Consider the following 17,079-nt stretch of genomic DNA (forward strand, 5'->3'; position numbering starts at 1 on the left):
GACAACAACAGTCTGTGTGGGGGTGACTCTATCAGGTGAGGGCAGGTTTAGATCCTTTATCCTCAGGGTTGAGGTGGTGCTGATAACTTGGTGGTGGAAGGGGAAGGTTCCGGTGCTTAAGATGGGAGAGGGAGGGGTAACGCCCCCTCCCTCCATTTGCAGGACAACTGAGAGATGAAACCAGTACCGTTATCTGACATATTTTCAGGTGGCCTTGTAATTGTAGAATAACAGGATTTAGCTAGGTGCGTAGCATCACTATAATGTCCTGGTTTCTGCATGGTCCAGAGCTGCCGTATACCACAGATAATCCCTATAACCTATACTAATTATGATTATTTATGTTTGACTGGCCGTTTGGCCGTTTTTCATCGATTTTTTTTAGGTTGAAAAGACGTTACCCACAATGCCCCACCATGGGGCATTTATCGGTAATTTCTTTGAGTCCAATTATGACAAACTTCTAAAAGTCCTAGGATAACGTCCTATTAGGACCTGATAGTCCTTTCCGTAAGCTTTCTAATGGTCTTGATCCCATTTAAAAATATTAATATTTACCCCATTTTTTTTCAAAAAACCGAAAAAATTACCGGTAATGCCCCGCCTCACCCTAAAGAAATGGAGGGGGTGAGGGGTGAAATTTTTTTTCCAGATTTAGTATATACTACTTAGTTACAAACCTAAGTATATGAAGCTTCAACGGAAAGGAGAACCATATCGGTAAATCGTTTGACTAATCCTGGTTTAGCTACAGACACACATCCTATTACTTTTATAAGTATATTTTCAAGACCACTATAGGTTTGAAAGTTTTTCTGTATGTAATTCTGCTCTTTCTCTCTCTATACATCTCAAGTGATTCCTACATTATTCCTTCAATAAGCAAAGCAATTGGCAGATTTTTCTTTGATTCAGGTTTTAGCAAAGCTGGTGGTTCAATACAAGCATTTACTCGAGAGAAAACACGCTCTTTTAAACAGGTACATACATACACTCATCTTGTTGTTAGTAGAGTAGCTTCCCATTTATTTTTATGTTTCAAAAAAAATATATTGGGACCATATATTATCAACCAAAATAGCCTAAAACCTTTTTAGAACTACAGAAACTTTATGAAAATATTATAACTCGGTCTAGCCGTTGCCAAGATCTTAGTGGACAATCAGTCAGTTATCTCGTTTACAAGATCTAAGTGGACAATCAGACAGATATCCTGTTACTCTAATATGTTGTTTTATTGTAAAAAAATTGTGAAGGGATAGTTCTACGAAGTGTATTTAAAGAGTAAAGGTACTTAGAGTAGTGAACTTTTATATGTCTTAATAGAATATATTAGGCATTGGATAGATATGATTATATGTTAAAGAATTTTTAACATTGACCAGACCAAACTTTTTTTATTTGACAATATCTAAAAAAATTAAAGTGATTTGCCACATAAATTACATAAGAATGGTCTTTTTTTCCAAATATGTATAGCCAAAACACCAATATCAGATAATCTTTTTCCACATATTTCACAAGAGTTATAAAAAAATTGAACAGGGGTTCCCCTTTGGGACAAGTTACTTAAAAAACATAAAAAATAACTTCCGGTTCATAATAGGACAGGTTTTCTATAGATTTTAAAAAAAAAATAAAGAAAACCGTCCGGTTTACTTACAATATACACATAATCTCACGCGGAAATACCAACTAACCATACAACATATATATTTATATATATAAAAAGACCATTCTCATGTAATTTATGTTGCAAATCACTAACTTTTTGAGATATTGTCAAATAAAAAAACTCATTTTTTAAGGAAAATCCCTGGTCAAATCTTTTAATTTTAATCAATTTAAATTTTAATTTAAAATAGAAAAAAACTTACAGTTCACTATTTTTTTTAAATGCACTTCGTGAAACTATCCCTTTTTTTCTGAAGTATTTAATAGTTATTTCTCGCATCGTATTATAAACAGCTTTCCGCGGATATAAAATGTACAATTATAAGACTAAAACCTGTTTTTTAGCCCCGAGATGCCAAATGTACTGAGCAGACAGATGATGCTTATAGAGTAGGTTGCTCTCTAGATAACACATACCTGAGTCTCAGCTTTTTAATTGAACAAACCTCTAATCGATTGTCTTTCAACATCAATGTACCATATCATATTTCACATCTTTAGTTCTTTAGTATGAAAAATGAATTGTATGGTTAACATCATAAGGAATAAGGTTGAAAAAGTCCTAAAAAATAAGACAATTAATATTACAATATAAATAATTCATTATAGACAGTAAATAGTGAAGGTTATTACAGACAGTAAGATTTATAATGGGAAGAATGCCCTATCAAAGTACTTGGGATGTTAAAGTTGTTTACACCCAGATACTTGTTTACAATATGATTCTCACCTCTTTGCAAAAGTAGGTGAGCCACTGTTATAGGAAAGCAACAGTCATTTTATTTATGTGCTTTCTGAAAAGAAAACAATGTAAGCACATAAATTGATTAATATGATTGTTGCTTTTCTTTCACAGAAATTTGGTGCGTGGTGGTTTTGCAGTCTTATCTTCACAGTGTACTCCCTATAACAGAGGGGTACTTTACACCAAAGGCACGGACTAAAAAACTGGTTTTAATATTATGATTTTTCATTTTTATATTTGTAAAAAACTGGATATAATACGATGCTAGACATAGTTTTTTCGCATGGATAAGAATCGGTTCTAATCCACCGGATATTAATCGGTTTCGAATGAATACGAGAAATTAATTCAATTGTCATCATTTTTTCAGAATTGAAAATAACACGTCGGAAGCTGACCGAGAGCTGTTATTGGAGGCGACGTCAGTCAAATACAACGCCACCCTCCTACCTATTAGAACTGTTGGTGTACAGGTACATTTTATAGAGAGGCTACTCTATAGGTAATTGGCGTTGAAATAATCCGTCTGTAGGTTGATAGAGATAACAGATTCGATTACGAGCCTATACCACGTCATGATTAACCCTCCCTAACGGTCTAATGTGATAGGTGCAGTGGCGTTTCATGTGTTTACGAAAACCCTGGGATCTTAAAAATACTTTACCTTATTTGATGTCTCAAATACTTGGAGTGGATACAAAACGGCGAAATTACAAAAAGGCGAATGTTACAAAACGGCGAAATTACAAAACAGCGAATGTTACAAAAAGGCGAAATTACAAAACAGCGAATGTTACAAAACGGCGAAAAAATGGAAAAAAAACAGCGAAAAATAATATACTATAAATAGGACCAATTTTTGTAATTTTATATATAAAGAATAACGAACAGCTCTATCTACTAAGTGAGGTTTATGAATGAGTAGGATGTCCTGGCTCGCTCCAAGTTTCCAGAGCTATAAGCCAGAAAACATAAGGAGTTCCTATTTGGACACCGTGACACTGTTTGAAATTCACTTGTTTTTTTGTTTTAGGATTCATAAATTGTTCACAGATTCAATTCAAATACCTACATAAATATATTTTTGTAACAGTCGCTGTTTTGTATTTTCGCCGTTTTGTAACATTCGCTGTTTTGTATATTCGCTGTTTTGTAACATTCGTTTTTTTTGTAATTTCGCCGTTTTGTAAAATTCGCCTTTTTATAATATCGCCCAGGGAGTAAGGGAGGGGACAATGGATCGAATATTCAATTTTTAGGAGTCTCAGACTTTGGGGACTGACTCAAAGGGAATGTGCAAGAATTTAGCAGTTTCTTACTGAGTTTGGGGACTTGCGCATGAAATGCCGCTACTCGTTATGTATGTTTTGAAAATTGCAGACGGGGAGAAGGGATAAGGGAAGTGGGGGCAAGGGAAATAAACACTCGTTGTATTAGTTTGGAATGTAGCAGACGGGGAGAAGGGAAAAGGGAGGTGGGGGCAAGGGAAATAAACAGAATAAAAAGGGGCACTCATATTCTTGCTAGCAGCTGGCCGGGTCCAATAATCACAAAAATAAAAATCACACAAAAAACCTCAATATATTTCATCAAAAACAAGTTGTGATTTCACTTTACATGACGCTATGGAAATCTATTATTCAATTAACAATCCCTTTATAATTTCCTACAAATTTATTGGATTAAACTGGATTTAATGCCCTTTCTTTGATAACTCTTATATTGAATTAATTGCCCATTGTCCCCTCCCTTACTCCCTGAATTTCGCCGTTTTGTATCCACTCCAAGTTTTTGAGACATCAAATAAGGTAAAGTATTTATTTATACATCTTTGGGTATCAGTATTATTTATAGTCCAATAACCTTCCCTCTGGCCTCCGCCCCCCCCCCCCTGACGGAAACCATGATTATTATTATTATTACAGGGTGATGCTAGATCTTATAATTATTGTGTTGGTATCTCATGTGAGAGGGAACCTAACTGGGAACATCTCAAATTCTTTGCCAGGTTTGTTTTAACATTCATCAAGTTTATTTGTCTTTTTTGTTAATGTGTCTAAAATTTAATTTTCTACATAAAAACTTTCTGGGTGTTTATGGGATGGTTATAATTATGCGGCTAAATTCATATTTACTGGATTGTAATTTGTTATTTTAAGTTTGAAACCATTAAAAGGTTAGGTACATCATTATAAAATGTAGTCCAAAAATAAATAAAAATATCACCCTAAAATGACTCCTTACTGGTAGGGTAAGGGGGGCACAGTGGGTTTTTTGGCTGATTTGGGGATTTTTTAACTTTATGAGTCATAAATGCCAACAAAAGCTTATTCTATCTAAAAATAAAGTTAAAACCTTTCATATACAGGTTATAGCTTATGTAATATAAAATATTATTGTGATTTTAATAAGAAAAATGTCCCTAGAACTATTCTACTCATATGGTTAAAAATTCGAAATTTCTTATATTATTCTGTTAAAAAGAAATTTTTTTTAACATCGACTTAGACCTCAATTAAAACTTTTGGAGAGTTTTTAAGGTGTACATGTATGATTAATATACATATTATATGCTTCTAAGATTTCAATAAATAGTATACAGGGCTCGGCAGCTGCGCATCAGCTGTGACTAAGCTGTAAATTTTAACCCATTTTGATGCTCTTTGATAAGAGTGATTGTCATACTTGGGTCAGGTTCAACCTTTTAGTTGATATTTAAAATTGGAAAAGGTTTGCCTGAGGTATACAGGCTGCCGAGCCCTATTACAATGTCCTTAAAAATTATCCTGTAATTATTCAGTTTTTCAACAAATTTACTTACAATTCTGTTAAACTTTTATACATTTATGTTCTAATTATTTAGTTATGACAATCTATAAGTGTTAATGTTCATTTGTCCAACCGTTTCAGAGCTTCGCTTTAATGGATGTTGTCATCCTTGTTATTTTCAAATTTTAATAGTTTAAGTAATACCTACAGTAAATGAATGTGGATCCAGGAACTACTATTAAATTTAGAAACTAAGGCCATTGAAAGGAAAGAACAATATAAATCAAGTATTTTAAACAAAGTTAAAGGAATGAAAAATCCCCCCCCCCCCCTTAACCTATTGATTATGAGAGTTGCTGTGATTGTAAAATTGTTACTACCTAACTGTTATAGAAATTATCATGTGCATAGAGATCGGCCTCATTATAGGGCGAATATAGGTTTGATATAATATGAGCTTATTTCAAAGGTGCCATTATATAAATTATAAATAACTTAAAGATATTGACATATCTAATTGTATAAGTCTGTTTATAGCTTAAAACCTGTCTAACTCAAGATGATATTATGTAATTAGTGTGGTTCCCTAAGAACTCAAACACCCTAGCATCACACAAGGCTTCGTAGCAAGGTTGAATTAAAAAGCTTTCGTTAAAGGATAGTCGTAATAACTTGGAAACCAATTAATCAGGGGTAAATATACCCATCTTCTACTTTCATACAAGTAAAATATTTAAAAGTTTAAAAAAACATCAAATAATGTAAAAAGTAAAAAAAAAATAATTGATAAAATTTTCTTGGAGGAAGAATGATTTCAAATCCCTGTTTTTTTAAGGTTCGTGTGTGTGTTAAAATGGCGTACTTGAGGGTTTTTATATTTTCCAGAATTAACCAATGATCTTTGTACAGAAAATAAACTTTAAGACGTATTGTTTACCCTAGTCAAAACTATAGGCGTACTTTTACGCAAATTAATTTTACTTTTTTTAAAAATTGAATTAAAGAGTATATAATCTAAAATAATAAACATTTAAATTATCATTTAAGATGCGTGCCATTGTAATAGTCAATCAAACTTAAGCAAAATAGTAAAAAAAAAGTCTTGTAAAGGGCTAAAATAAACCGTTTGTCGTCAATCTCATTTATCATATGTTCAATTGAAACAGAAAATTGCAAAATCTACTTAAGGATTTTTTTGAATTTTTAAATTTGGCATAGATATTCTAAAAGTATGAAATGGCACCTTTCATATAAGCTCATATCATATCGAACCTATATTCGCCCTTTATAGATTGTTACGAATTTGCTTAATAATGTTTACTTTTTTTTCAAGGATTATACCACAAGTGTGCCACAGTGTGAACAGAATTGTCTTTATTTTTGGACCTTTAGTACAGCACCCAGTACATGAGGTTACAAATACTCAACTATCACCCATGGGTAAGATTTATTTCTGGACCTTTCGTTTAGCAACCTGTAGATGAAGTTACCAACACTCATTATCACCCATGGGTAAGATTTATTTCTGGACCTTTAGTGTAGCAACCTGTAGATGAAGTTACCAATACTCATTATCACCCATGGGTAAGATTTATTTCTGGACCTTTCGTGTAGCAACCTGTACATGAAGTTACCAACACTCATTATCACCCATGGGTAAGATTTATTTCTGGACCTTTAGTGTAGCAACCTGTAGATGAAGTTACCAATACTCAACTATCACCCGTAAGTAAGATTTATTTCTAGACCTTTAGTTCAGCACCCTGTACATGAGGATAAAAATGCTCAACTATCACTCATGAGTAAGATTTATTTCTGGACCTTTAGTGTAGCTCCCTGTAGTTGAAGTTACCAATACTCATTATCACCCATGGGTAAGATTTATTTCTAGACCTTTTGTGTAGCACCCTGTAGATGAAGTTACCAATACTCATTATCACCCATGGGTAAGATTTATTTCTATACCTTTAGTTCAGCACCCTGTACATGAGGTTACAAATACTCAACTATCACCCATGGGTAAGATTTATTTGTGTGTGTGTGTAGCCATTTCATCGGTCTGGTTCAGGGTTGCCATCTAGCTGTAGAAATCTTGCTACTTTTCTCGGTTTTTTCCAAAGGTCGATAGGATTCAGATCTGTAGGGTTGGAGTTGCAGTTGAAAAGGTGGGGGACATCATGAGGGGAAACTTGACAAGCTGGGCATTTGTTGTCAATTTCTTCGTTGATATGGTGATTTATTTCTGCACCTTTAGTGTAGCACCCTGTAGATGAAGTTACCAATACTCATTATCACCCATGGGTAAGACATGTTTCTAGATCTTTAGTGTAGCACCCTGTAGATGAAGTTACCAATACTCAACTATCACCCATGGGTAAGATTTATTTCTGGACCTTTAGTTCAGCACCCTGTACATGAGGATACCAATGCTCAACTATCACCCATGGGTAATATTTATTTCTAGACCTTTAGTACAGCACCCTTGACATGAGGATACCAATGCTCAACTATCACCCATGGACAAGATTTATTTCTAGACCTTTAGTTCAGCACCCTGTACATGAGGTTACAAATACTCAACTATCACTTATGGGTAAGATTTATTTCTAGACCTTTAGTGTAGCACCCTGTAGATGAAGTTATCAATACTCATTATGGGTAAGATATGTTTCTAGACCTTTAGTGTAGCACCCTGTAGATGAAGTTACCAATACTCAACTATCACCCATGGGTAAGATTTATTTCTGGACCTTTAGTGTAGCAACCTGTAGATGAAGTTACCAATACTCAACTATCACCCATGGGTAAGATTTATTTCTGGACAGAGATGGCATATGATATAAAAAACCACGTGTTTTAAACCAAAAAAAAACAAGCTTAAAAAACCCCCAAAAAACAAGGTGGGATGGTTTAAATGGTTTTTTTAAAAATATATATACAAACTTTGTCAAAAACCTAAATTACCGTTTCAGCCAGGGTTGTCAAATCGGGCGGGCGGTTTTGGGCTGCCCTTTTTCGGGCCCTTTTGGGCAGATTTGGGCACCCCCCGTTTCGGGGGTGAGAAAAAGGGGGAGGGGGAAGGCCTTAATTTGGATATTATTTAAAAAACCAAAAAAAACCTGTTTTTTATAAAAAAAAAAAAAAATAAGGCGTTATTCTCTTCGCGCGCATTCTTAATACTAAATTTTTAACAAAATTTTTTTTGGGGGGGGGGGTAAAAAAAATTTCGGCGCGCCATTTTACCCTCCCAAATACGAATTACCCCTCCCCTTCAAATTTTTTACCCCTCCCCCCCCCAAAAAAAAAGCTTGGACGTCTATGGTAGCATCCTATAATACATGAAAACGCTGTGCAACGTATGTCCATAATTATTTTTGTATTTAGTTGTATCAACAGTACGCCAGGCAGATTACCTGGCCAACCAAGTCCTGGCTGCAGCTGGAATCACAAACACAATCAGCCAGGAAAACAGAATTATTACAATTATGTTTCTGTCTTTGTATAAATTAAATAGTTCAATGAGTGGCTTTTTACTTAAAAATAAAATAAAATTTGAGAGAAAAATTTAGGGGGGTGGGGCAATTCTATTTGGTGGGGTGTTCCAACATAACCGGAAATAGCTTAAAACCACCACAGAACTAGTAGGTTGTAAATTACCTGAAAAGCTAAATCTATTTGTTTGAGCGGTTAGAAAGATCTTAAGCTTCAGGCTTACAGACATCGTTCTACATATTAAAGATAAACAAGACAAAGGTCGATTTAAAACCTTTACAGTTTGTTCAAATGATTTTGTTTGAAATAAGATGCCTGTTGTTCTTGTTCCTGTACACCTTGACAGATCTCCTCTAAAGACAGTTCCCAGCTGTGCCAGAGCCATAGCTGTTAGGTTGGTAGACAAATAGATTAGTTGGTTGACTTATGGACAGTATTATAGATTGATAGACTTATGATATAATAAACAGATATAATGACGGATTTCATTTAAAGACAGTTCAAAGTTGTGCCAGGGCTATTACCGTTAGCTTGGTAGACAAATAGATTAGTTGTTTTACAGTTGAAAAGTTTTTTATAGATTGATAGACTAATACCATTATGATAAAGAGACATAAAGACTGATCTCATTTAAAGACAGTTTCCAGCTGTGCCAGAGCCATAGCCGTCAGGTTGGTAGACAGACAGTTAGGTTAGACAGAAGGATTGTATTATAGATTGATAGACTTTAATATATAGATTTTTATTGATTTAAAAACAATTCCAAGTTGTGCTAGAGCTATAGCCGTCAAGTAGACAAATAGATTAGTTGGTAGTACTAATAAAGGTACTAAGAAAGAGAGGGAATGTCTGATTGAGCCAATAGGAGAATCGTATCGGTACATACATTTAATTTCATTGGTTGAAATTTTGTACACATCTTGTAACTAATGCATGTTTTTTTTCATTTCATACATAGATAAAAGTCAGCTGTAAACAGTATATTTTCTTAGTGGAAAGCTTTGCGGAATCACAATTAATTGCCCAAAAATTTCGTTTAAATTTGAAAGCTTCGAAACGAGGTGGATTCTTTAAAAAAAAGTTAGGCTGGCTACTCGCTGGTGAGGCAAAATTATTTTTGTGAACAATCATTCAAAATCGAATAAAAAAATTTACAAAAATTAAATAAAATCTTAAAAGGGTTATTAACATATGATTTTGTTTAATTTTTGTAGATTTTTAATGTGCTTTTGGATGATTTTTCACAAAAATAATTTTGTCTCACTATCGAGTAGCGAGTCTATAATTTTTTTAAGAATCCACATCAGCTTGAGTCGAAAGTAAACAATAATTTTGTCTACTAGAAATGTTCCTTCTTAGATTTGACGCGATGAATGATGTAATTTAAAAACAGTTCCAAGTTTTGTCAGGTCTATAGCCGTTAGGTTGATAGAGCAGGGAGTAAGGGAGGGGACAATGGATCGAATATTCAATTTTTAGGAGTCTCAGACTTTGGGGACTGGCTTAAAGGGAATGTGCAAGAATTTAGCAGTTTCTGACTGAGTTTGGGGACTTGCGCATGAAATGCCGCTACTCGTTATGTATGTTTTGAATATTGCAGACGGGGAGAAGGGATAAGGGAAGTGGGGGCAAGGGAAATAAACACTCGTTGTGTTAGTTTGGAATTTAGCAGACGGGGAGAAAGGAAGGGAGGTGGGGGCAAGGGGCAAGGGAAATAAACAGAATAAAAAGGGGCAGTCATATTCTTGCTAGCAGCTGGCCGGGTCCAATAATCTTTTAATATAAAAATCACACCAAAAAACCTCAATACCTATATTTCATCAAAAACAAGTTGTGATTTCACTTTACATGACGCTATATGGAAATCTATTATTCAATTAACAATACCTTTATAATTTCCTACAAATTTATTGGATTAAACTGGATTTCATGACCTTTCTTTAATAACTCTTATATTGAATTAATTGCCCATTGTCCCCTCCCTTACTCCCTGTTGATAGAGTGTCAGATAGATTGAATGATGAATCTCATTAAAAGATTGAGTAATAGCTCTCAGATTGGTGTTATAATTGGCAGATAGATGAAAAAACAGACTGAAAGACGGATCAGACTAAAGGATATTTCCTTGACATTTTATATATGGACTATACTTATCGAATGATGGATTGACGATTATTGATTTATCTTAAAATTGCTAATCAATAGACTGCATTGACAGATTGACAAATAAACACTTAAAAGGCAGTAAAAAGACAAAACAAATAAATGGATTGACAATCATGATTTTTAGGCCTTTCATAACAGATGATTTTATGACGGGTGAACCTGCGATGCCTGGCAAGGATATTCCACTGGAGGTTGTTCACAAGATGGTAAGACTAGGAATCTTAAGGGATTAGACAATGGGCGATAAAATGATAAACATCCCGAATTATGTTTTTTTTTATAAAATACCACTTCTGTAGATTACATTTAATGCAGGGGCTGTTTTTCAGCCAATTAATTCCATTTGAAATTGCCGAAAATTAAATATTGTTGGAGTAAAGTTAGAGTAAAATTTGTTTTTTGGTGTAACTGAAAGGGAAGTCTGTAAGAAGGAGAGAAAAATGGGAAGGGGGTCGAGGGGAAATTTCACTTAGAATTGGTTGTCAGAATCACATTCCCTTTTCCCTGCATTTATTGGTAAAAAGTTAGAATACTACTAGTTTGGAACCAAGTAAAAAATAAAATGTCCAAAGTTTTGAGTCAACAAATATGGTTTAAAAACTTTGTGTAATTTACAGTCTAATGTCCCCTCCCTCTCTGGTTTTTAATCATTTACGTAGACCCCATTTTAACAATGCATCAAATGAAATAAAAATCGCCAATTATATTTTGTAAGTATTAGAGATGGGAATCCGTCGAATTTTTGGGCCGGATTCTGAAGGAATCCGTCAAAAAAAGTGACGGATTCTTGCGGATTCCGGATTCGGATTCCGGATTCTAGCAGTATTTTAAAAGGCCGTCCGTCACAGAGGGATAGCTTTTTTCGTTAATTTATCATTATGTTACTTGGTTGAAGCCTTGATTTGTTTAAAGTGTTGACTTCCAGCATAACTAAAACATTTACATCACATTAGTAAATTTAAAAATTTAAGTGCTACGTATGTCCTAAAAATGTGCTTGGTATTTTCTAACCTATTTAAATTAAATTTAGCCTACCAATTTAGAATCCGGAATCCGCTATAAAAAAACGGATTCGGATTCCAAAATTGGCCGAAAATTGGGCGGATTCCGGATTCGGATTCCGGATCCGGATTCCCATCACTAGTAAGTATACGAAAAACAAGCTTATACTCGATTTTTTATGTATCCAAAAGGATTGTTAGTTAATAGCATCTGAATTCAAGCGTGAATTTTGCATTGGTTGACGCTTATTTTCCAATATTGAAGTTAATCTTCTTGTACTTTGGAAGTTGTGGTCCTTGTACTATTATTTATGTTATTATTTTTCCAAGGTGACCGAGATTCAGAAAGTAGATGGAATATCTCGAGTATTCTATGACATCACAACAAAACCCCCAGGTATGATTATATGTCTCAGGGCTCTGCACATAGGCGTTTTTTGAGATAGTTTTTTGAGCATTTTTTGAGTATAGCCCTATTTATTCCGTCCAATTTATTTATTTCAAGAATATTAATTTTTTAATATTGCTCCACATCATGCATTAAACAGGAAATAATCTGCAACTTATCTAGCCTAAAGCTTATTTTTATAACATTACCAGAAATAGATTTGTAGTTTTAAAGATGATGAGAAACAAAATACCTACGCTCACAGATATTATCAAGACTGACTAGAATTCCTCATTTATAGACTAGCTGGGCTTAAAGAAACTGCGTAGAATCTCAATAATTTACTTGTTTTAGGAACAACTGAATGGGAGTGAAGCTGTTGAAACAATTTAACTCTTCGCGTCAAATCAATGAATTTGTTCTGTAAAAAAGTATTGCTTGTTCTGAAATGGTGTTTTTAAATATGAATTTTGTAATTTCTTAGATATTAGAATAAGTAAAAAGTAAAACAGAGCCAATCAAATGATTAACTTTTCAGTCATTTATCTACCCTTGTGGTTTATATCCTTTTTAGGGTTGGGCCGGATATCTGACCAACGTTCGATATCCGGCAAATTACCGGATATGCGGCCGGATAACCGGATATTCGGCGTCAAAAAGCAGCCGGATATCCTGTAACCGGATAGTTTTGATATCCGGTATCCGGCCGGATATTGAAAATGGCCGGATAACCGGCCATATCGGATATCCGGACCAACCCAAGTCCTTTTAAATGAAACTTTTCTAATTTGCTAATTACTAATTTCTGCCTTTTGACATTGCAGCGGTAAGAAGACAATTCTATAAATGAATCTTTCCCCTAAACTTAAAAAACTATTTTTTTTTACTTTTGCTTATTCTGTTCTATTTTCAAGTTTGGTATTCAACATGCATATTATTTAGAAGAATATCTCCTTGATAAATATTAAAATATTTTGTATTTATATAATTTAATCAAATTGAAAAGTATTATTAAACTCGGTGGACTTATTTAAATTTTCATATCATTAAGTGATTTTAATTAAATTATTGTTTTTATTTCTTTCCGGTGTTATTTGTGATTTTTACCGAAGTAAACTTTTGTAATAAATCTTTTCATCAGAAAATATATCATTTAATTTTTAAAAACAAATTTTGGATCTACTGCAGTTCACGGTAAAATATTGCTGGTAAGCAATATTTCCAAAAATCTATGAATTTTAAAAGCTGCTAGCTGCCAAACGGCTGAACATACAGATCATGCCTGCACACTGTTTTAAGCGGCATAAGAAGGCCTACAAATAATCGGAAAAAGCCATAAATCAATAATGCATAATTATCTCGCAGTGCAGAGAAATGCGCGAAAAAGACCTATTTTACGCGTTTTTTTTCAGTGAAGCTTTCCCTGTGCATTATTGGATCTTGGCTATTACAGATTATTTGTAGGCATTCTTATGCCGCTTAAAATGGTGTGTGGGTATGATCTGTACGTTCAGCCGTTTGGCAGCTAGCAGCCTTTAAAATTAATAGATTTTTGGAAATATTGCTTACCAGCAATATTTTACCGTGAACTGCAGTAGATCCAAAATTTTGGATAAAACTTAAGATCTCGCTGACCGCTTGATCGGTTGGAATCTGCTTATAGGGATACATTCCTACTAGTTTCCCACCCCCCTACTAAAAAATGAGTAAGCTAATGGAATAATGACGTTGTTGAAAGAGGAATGAAATTTGTGTATCTTAAAATATTAAGTAGTGAGGTTATTTTTTTCTGTAGATGCAGATTTCTTAAACTATTGAACCAATTGATTTCTCCATTTTATGGAATCTTCTTACTGGTCTCCAGATGGATTTAGGTTATTTTCCTACTTTCCTTACTCCTTTTAATACAGAGCCCCGAGATGCAGGGATGCAGTCGCTGGTAATAAATGTTACATGTGCTGCATGCATGGTTATTGAATTTCCTAGCTAAGCCGGCCCATTCAAAGCTATACATTCTAAGTTTGTATGTGCAATTTAAATCTACATATGCATCAGTCAGCAAAAAAAGAAAATTTTTGTAAAATGTGGGGATTACTAAAAGCGAAGCCTTTCAACATTAAGGGGCGGTCTGTCAGTACGTAGCGGATATCGAGCTTTTATCCTTTATTAAAGTTGTCCTATCTTTTTCAAACTTATTTTGGCGATTATTCCTGTAACATGTAAGAAACTATTCTGTAATGTAGAAATCCTAAATTCAAGTAAAATTTTTACATGATGTGAGCTCATTAACATCTTTTATTTCATATAAAAGTTGATTTTAAAATTGCTTTTTTACCCTGCATTCGATATTGTTTATCAGAACGTATGATAAGATATTTTGGATGTTGTCGTCCTTGTTTTTAAATTGCAAGCAGACCGGCTTCTCAAATCTTGTGAATGAATCAAAATTCAAGATTTGAAATTAGCATTTTGTTGGAGGGGGGGGGGGGGGTAATTAATCACAAATAGGGGGGAATTGTCTCTGCGTACGATCTTGATGCTTCATCTATGCATTAGATCCAAGAATGCAAGGATAGGACAAAGAAAGATAAAATAAGATTATAAAATTCTAAATTATACTTTTGGAAGATTGGAAATTAAATTGGGGATAAATTCATAAACAATTTGGATGAAATTCAATTAAAGTGTCATCATTAGTCATTCCCTCCGTGGCAGAGATCACATGCTTGTAAAACAATCCTGCTTTCCTTCTTTTCCCCTCCCCTCACTCGTCCATCCGGTTTTGTTAGGCACCGGCCATTCAAGTTTTCTTATCAATATGGAGGAGGGGGAAATTGTAGTAGATTTTCATCAGAAAAAGGTGTTTTAAAATAAAAAAAAATTAACATTATTTATTAAGAACTGTTAAACTGACCAGAAAACAACAGTACAAGTTTGGTAGTTGTAATATTTTGAATTAGTAAGAAAACAAAATTGCGTAAAATTGAAACTTGCATAATTTTTTTTCATAAATCCTTTCTGTTGCGACGAAAGACGAGTGGAATTTTTCATTACTTAAGAAAAATATGAAAAGCTAGCTGCAATATAATAATTTTCATAAAACAAAGCCTTGTATTAAATAAATTTTTTGTAATAATATAAAGGAAATTGTTTAATTCCTGATAAAGCTAACTTTTTCATTGAAAACAGAAAAAATCTCTAGAGAGGCATGGAGTTAAATCCACGTTGTACGGTTGACAACTTTTTATATAATTTTTTATTTTTAAGGTATAAAATCAATATTTAACTTATTTAATCGTATTTATAAATAAATTTGAAGAAAAAATATTATTAATAAATTAAAAATAAATATTTATATAAAAAGTTGACAGCCCTATTGTTATGTATTATATAATTTTTATCGCTTGCTAAACAGACAGAAAATTTCATCACATTTGTACTTTTTCATGCCGTCTCGGCTTGGGGGAGCGATTATAGTGAAGTTTGAACTTTTAAGCAAACTTTGTAAACTTTTGGTGTGTTTACAAGCATTAATAATCATTTATATGTTGTATAATGTTATATTATTTAATAATATTTGATTGTCAAAGCGTAAAAACGTTTAATTTTCTTATAAAAGCTGTCCTATTACTTACAACTTTTTACTCCATTATGAAAGGGTACATAATATGAAAGCACGCTAGTTAAAAGCAACGGACCCACGGATAGTTGATGCAAGGGGAAACATCCAGATAAATTGCTCGTAAAGGGAAGGTAAAAACATGTGTTTAAGGGGGATAGAGCTAGTTTTACTGCATTTTTAGAATTAGTTAAACTAAACTTGCCTTGTTGTGAACTAAAAGATATTAAATAAAAGATTTTTGGCAGTTAAACTAAATGATTTTCATAGTAATTTATTAAATAAAAGAATTTAATATAGGTAAGTTTTTAAATAAATAATTCTTAGTTTTGTAGCGAAGCTATCCTTTAATGAAAACGAAATGCCTGTTTGTCTGTCGAAAGAAATTGTATAGTAAATATTAATATCTCAACTGCGATTAAAGATAGAGGACTGGAACTTTGGAGAAGATTTTCTTTACCAATAAGCTTTAAATTGAAGCAGAGTCCTCTTACTGAAATTTTAAATTTTACAAAAAAAATATCCTATAGGTATTATTTAAATTATTGAACTTATTTGTTTATTTTTTCCTTTATTTGAATTTATAATGAAAACGTGAGATAATTTATTCATAATAAAGATTATGGATTAATTCTCATTTTAATCCGTTGACTTAGGATGCCGTAGAGCTCCAACCCCCCCCCCCCCCCCCCCCTCCTTTCTTATTATTTGTAAAGTTTGGTTTCCTCCTTGGGAAGTAAATCCTCCCATTTCGTTTTCTATATGAACCTTACCTTTAGAGATTAATTTAAATATCCTTTTATAAAGTGTTCATGCATTGAAGATAAACAATATTTTTTTATATAGCTATAAACCTTTTGCTAAAATTTTTGGAATTTTTTTTCGTAGTTATGTCTGATTACAAAAGATATTGCGAAGGGGTTGTATAACAAACAACTCCTCCTCCCATTTTTATAACTTTATGAGAAATGGGAGGAGTTCCTTGGCCCTTGTGAAGCGGAAGTTATTTTTAAGATCTTAAATCGTTTATTGACAAACGTTTGTTAGGTTTTTTTTTGTTAGTAGTTATGTTTGAACACTTAAAGATATTTTGAAAGGGTTGTATAACAAATAACTCTTCCCACTTAAATAACTTTATGGGAAATTGATGGAGTTCCTTAGCCCGTTAGAAGCGGAAGTTAGTTTTTAAGATTTTAAGTTTATTGACGAACGTTTGTCAGGTTTT

General features: G+C 33.3%; 2 protein-coding genes across 4 annotated transcripts in view; one reads left to right on the plus strand and one right to left on the minus strand.

The window, feature by feature from the left end:
* The window catches only part of bur (GMP synthase burgundy), a 34,946-nt gene extending 21,566 nt beyond the window's left edge, over positions 1–13,380 (plus strand). The window contains exons 16-25 of one of the 3 annotated variants that reach the window (XM_080146479.1): positions 916–980; positions 2,790–2,892; positions 4,345–4,427; positions 6,522–6,628; positions 8,573–8,650; positions 8,990–9,074; positions 10,971–11,052; positions 12,178–12,244; positions 12,590–12,738; positions 13,150–13,380. In XM_080146479.1, the coding sequence (XP_080002605.1) occupies positions 916–980; positions 2,790–2,892; positions 4,345–4,427; positions 6,522–6,628; positions 8,573–8,650; positions 8,990–9,074; positions 10,971–11,052; positions 12,178–12,244; positions 12,590–12,609 (690 nt within the window). In that variant the 3' untranslated portion in view covers positions 12,610–12,738; positions 13,150–13,380. The remainder of the gene's footprint in view (positions 1–915; positions 981–2,789; positions 2,893–4,344; positions 4,428–6,521; positions 6,629–8,572; positions 8,651–8,989; positions 9,075–10,970; positions 11,053–12,177; positions 12,245–12,589; positions 12,739–13,149) is intronic. The other 2 variants (XM_080146480.1, XM_080146478.1) reach the window with 2 other exon arrangements.
* l(1)G0004 (RNA-binding protein pno1) overlaps positions 1–17,079 on the minus strand; it is a 185,813-nt gene that overhangs the window by 40,010 nt on the left and 128,724 nt on the right. The window lies entirely within an intron of this gene.

This window comes from Acartia tonsa, chromosome 13, assembly GCF_053477335.1.
Source record: "Acartia tonsa isolate MP-2025a chromosome 13, ASM5347733v1, whole genome shotgun sequence".
In the NCBI taxonomy this organism is placed as follows: Eukaryota; Metazoa; Arthropoda; class Copepoda; order Calanoida; family Acartiidae; genus Acartia; species Acartia tonsa.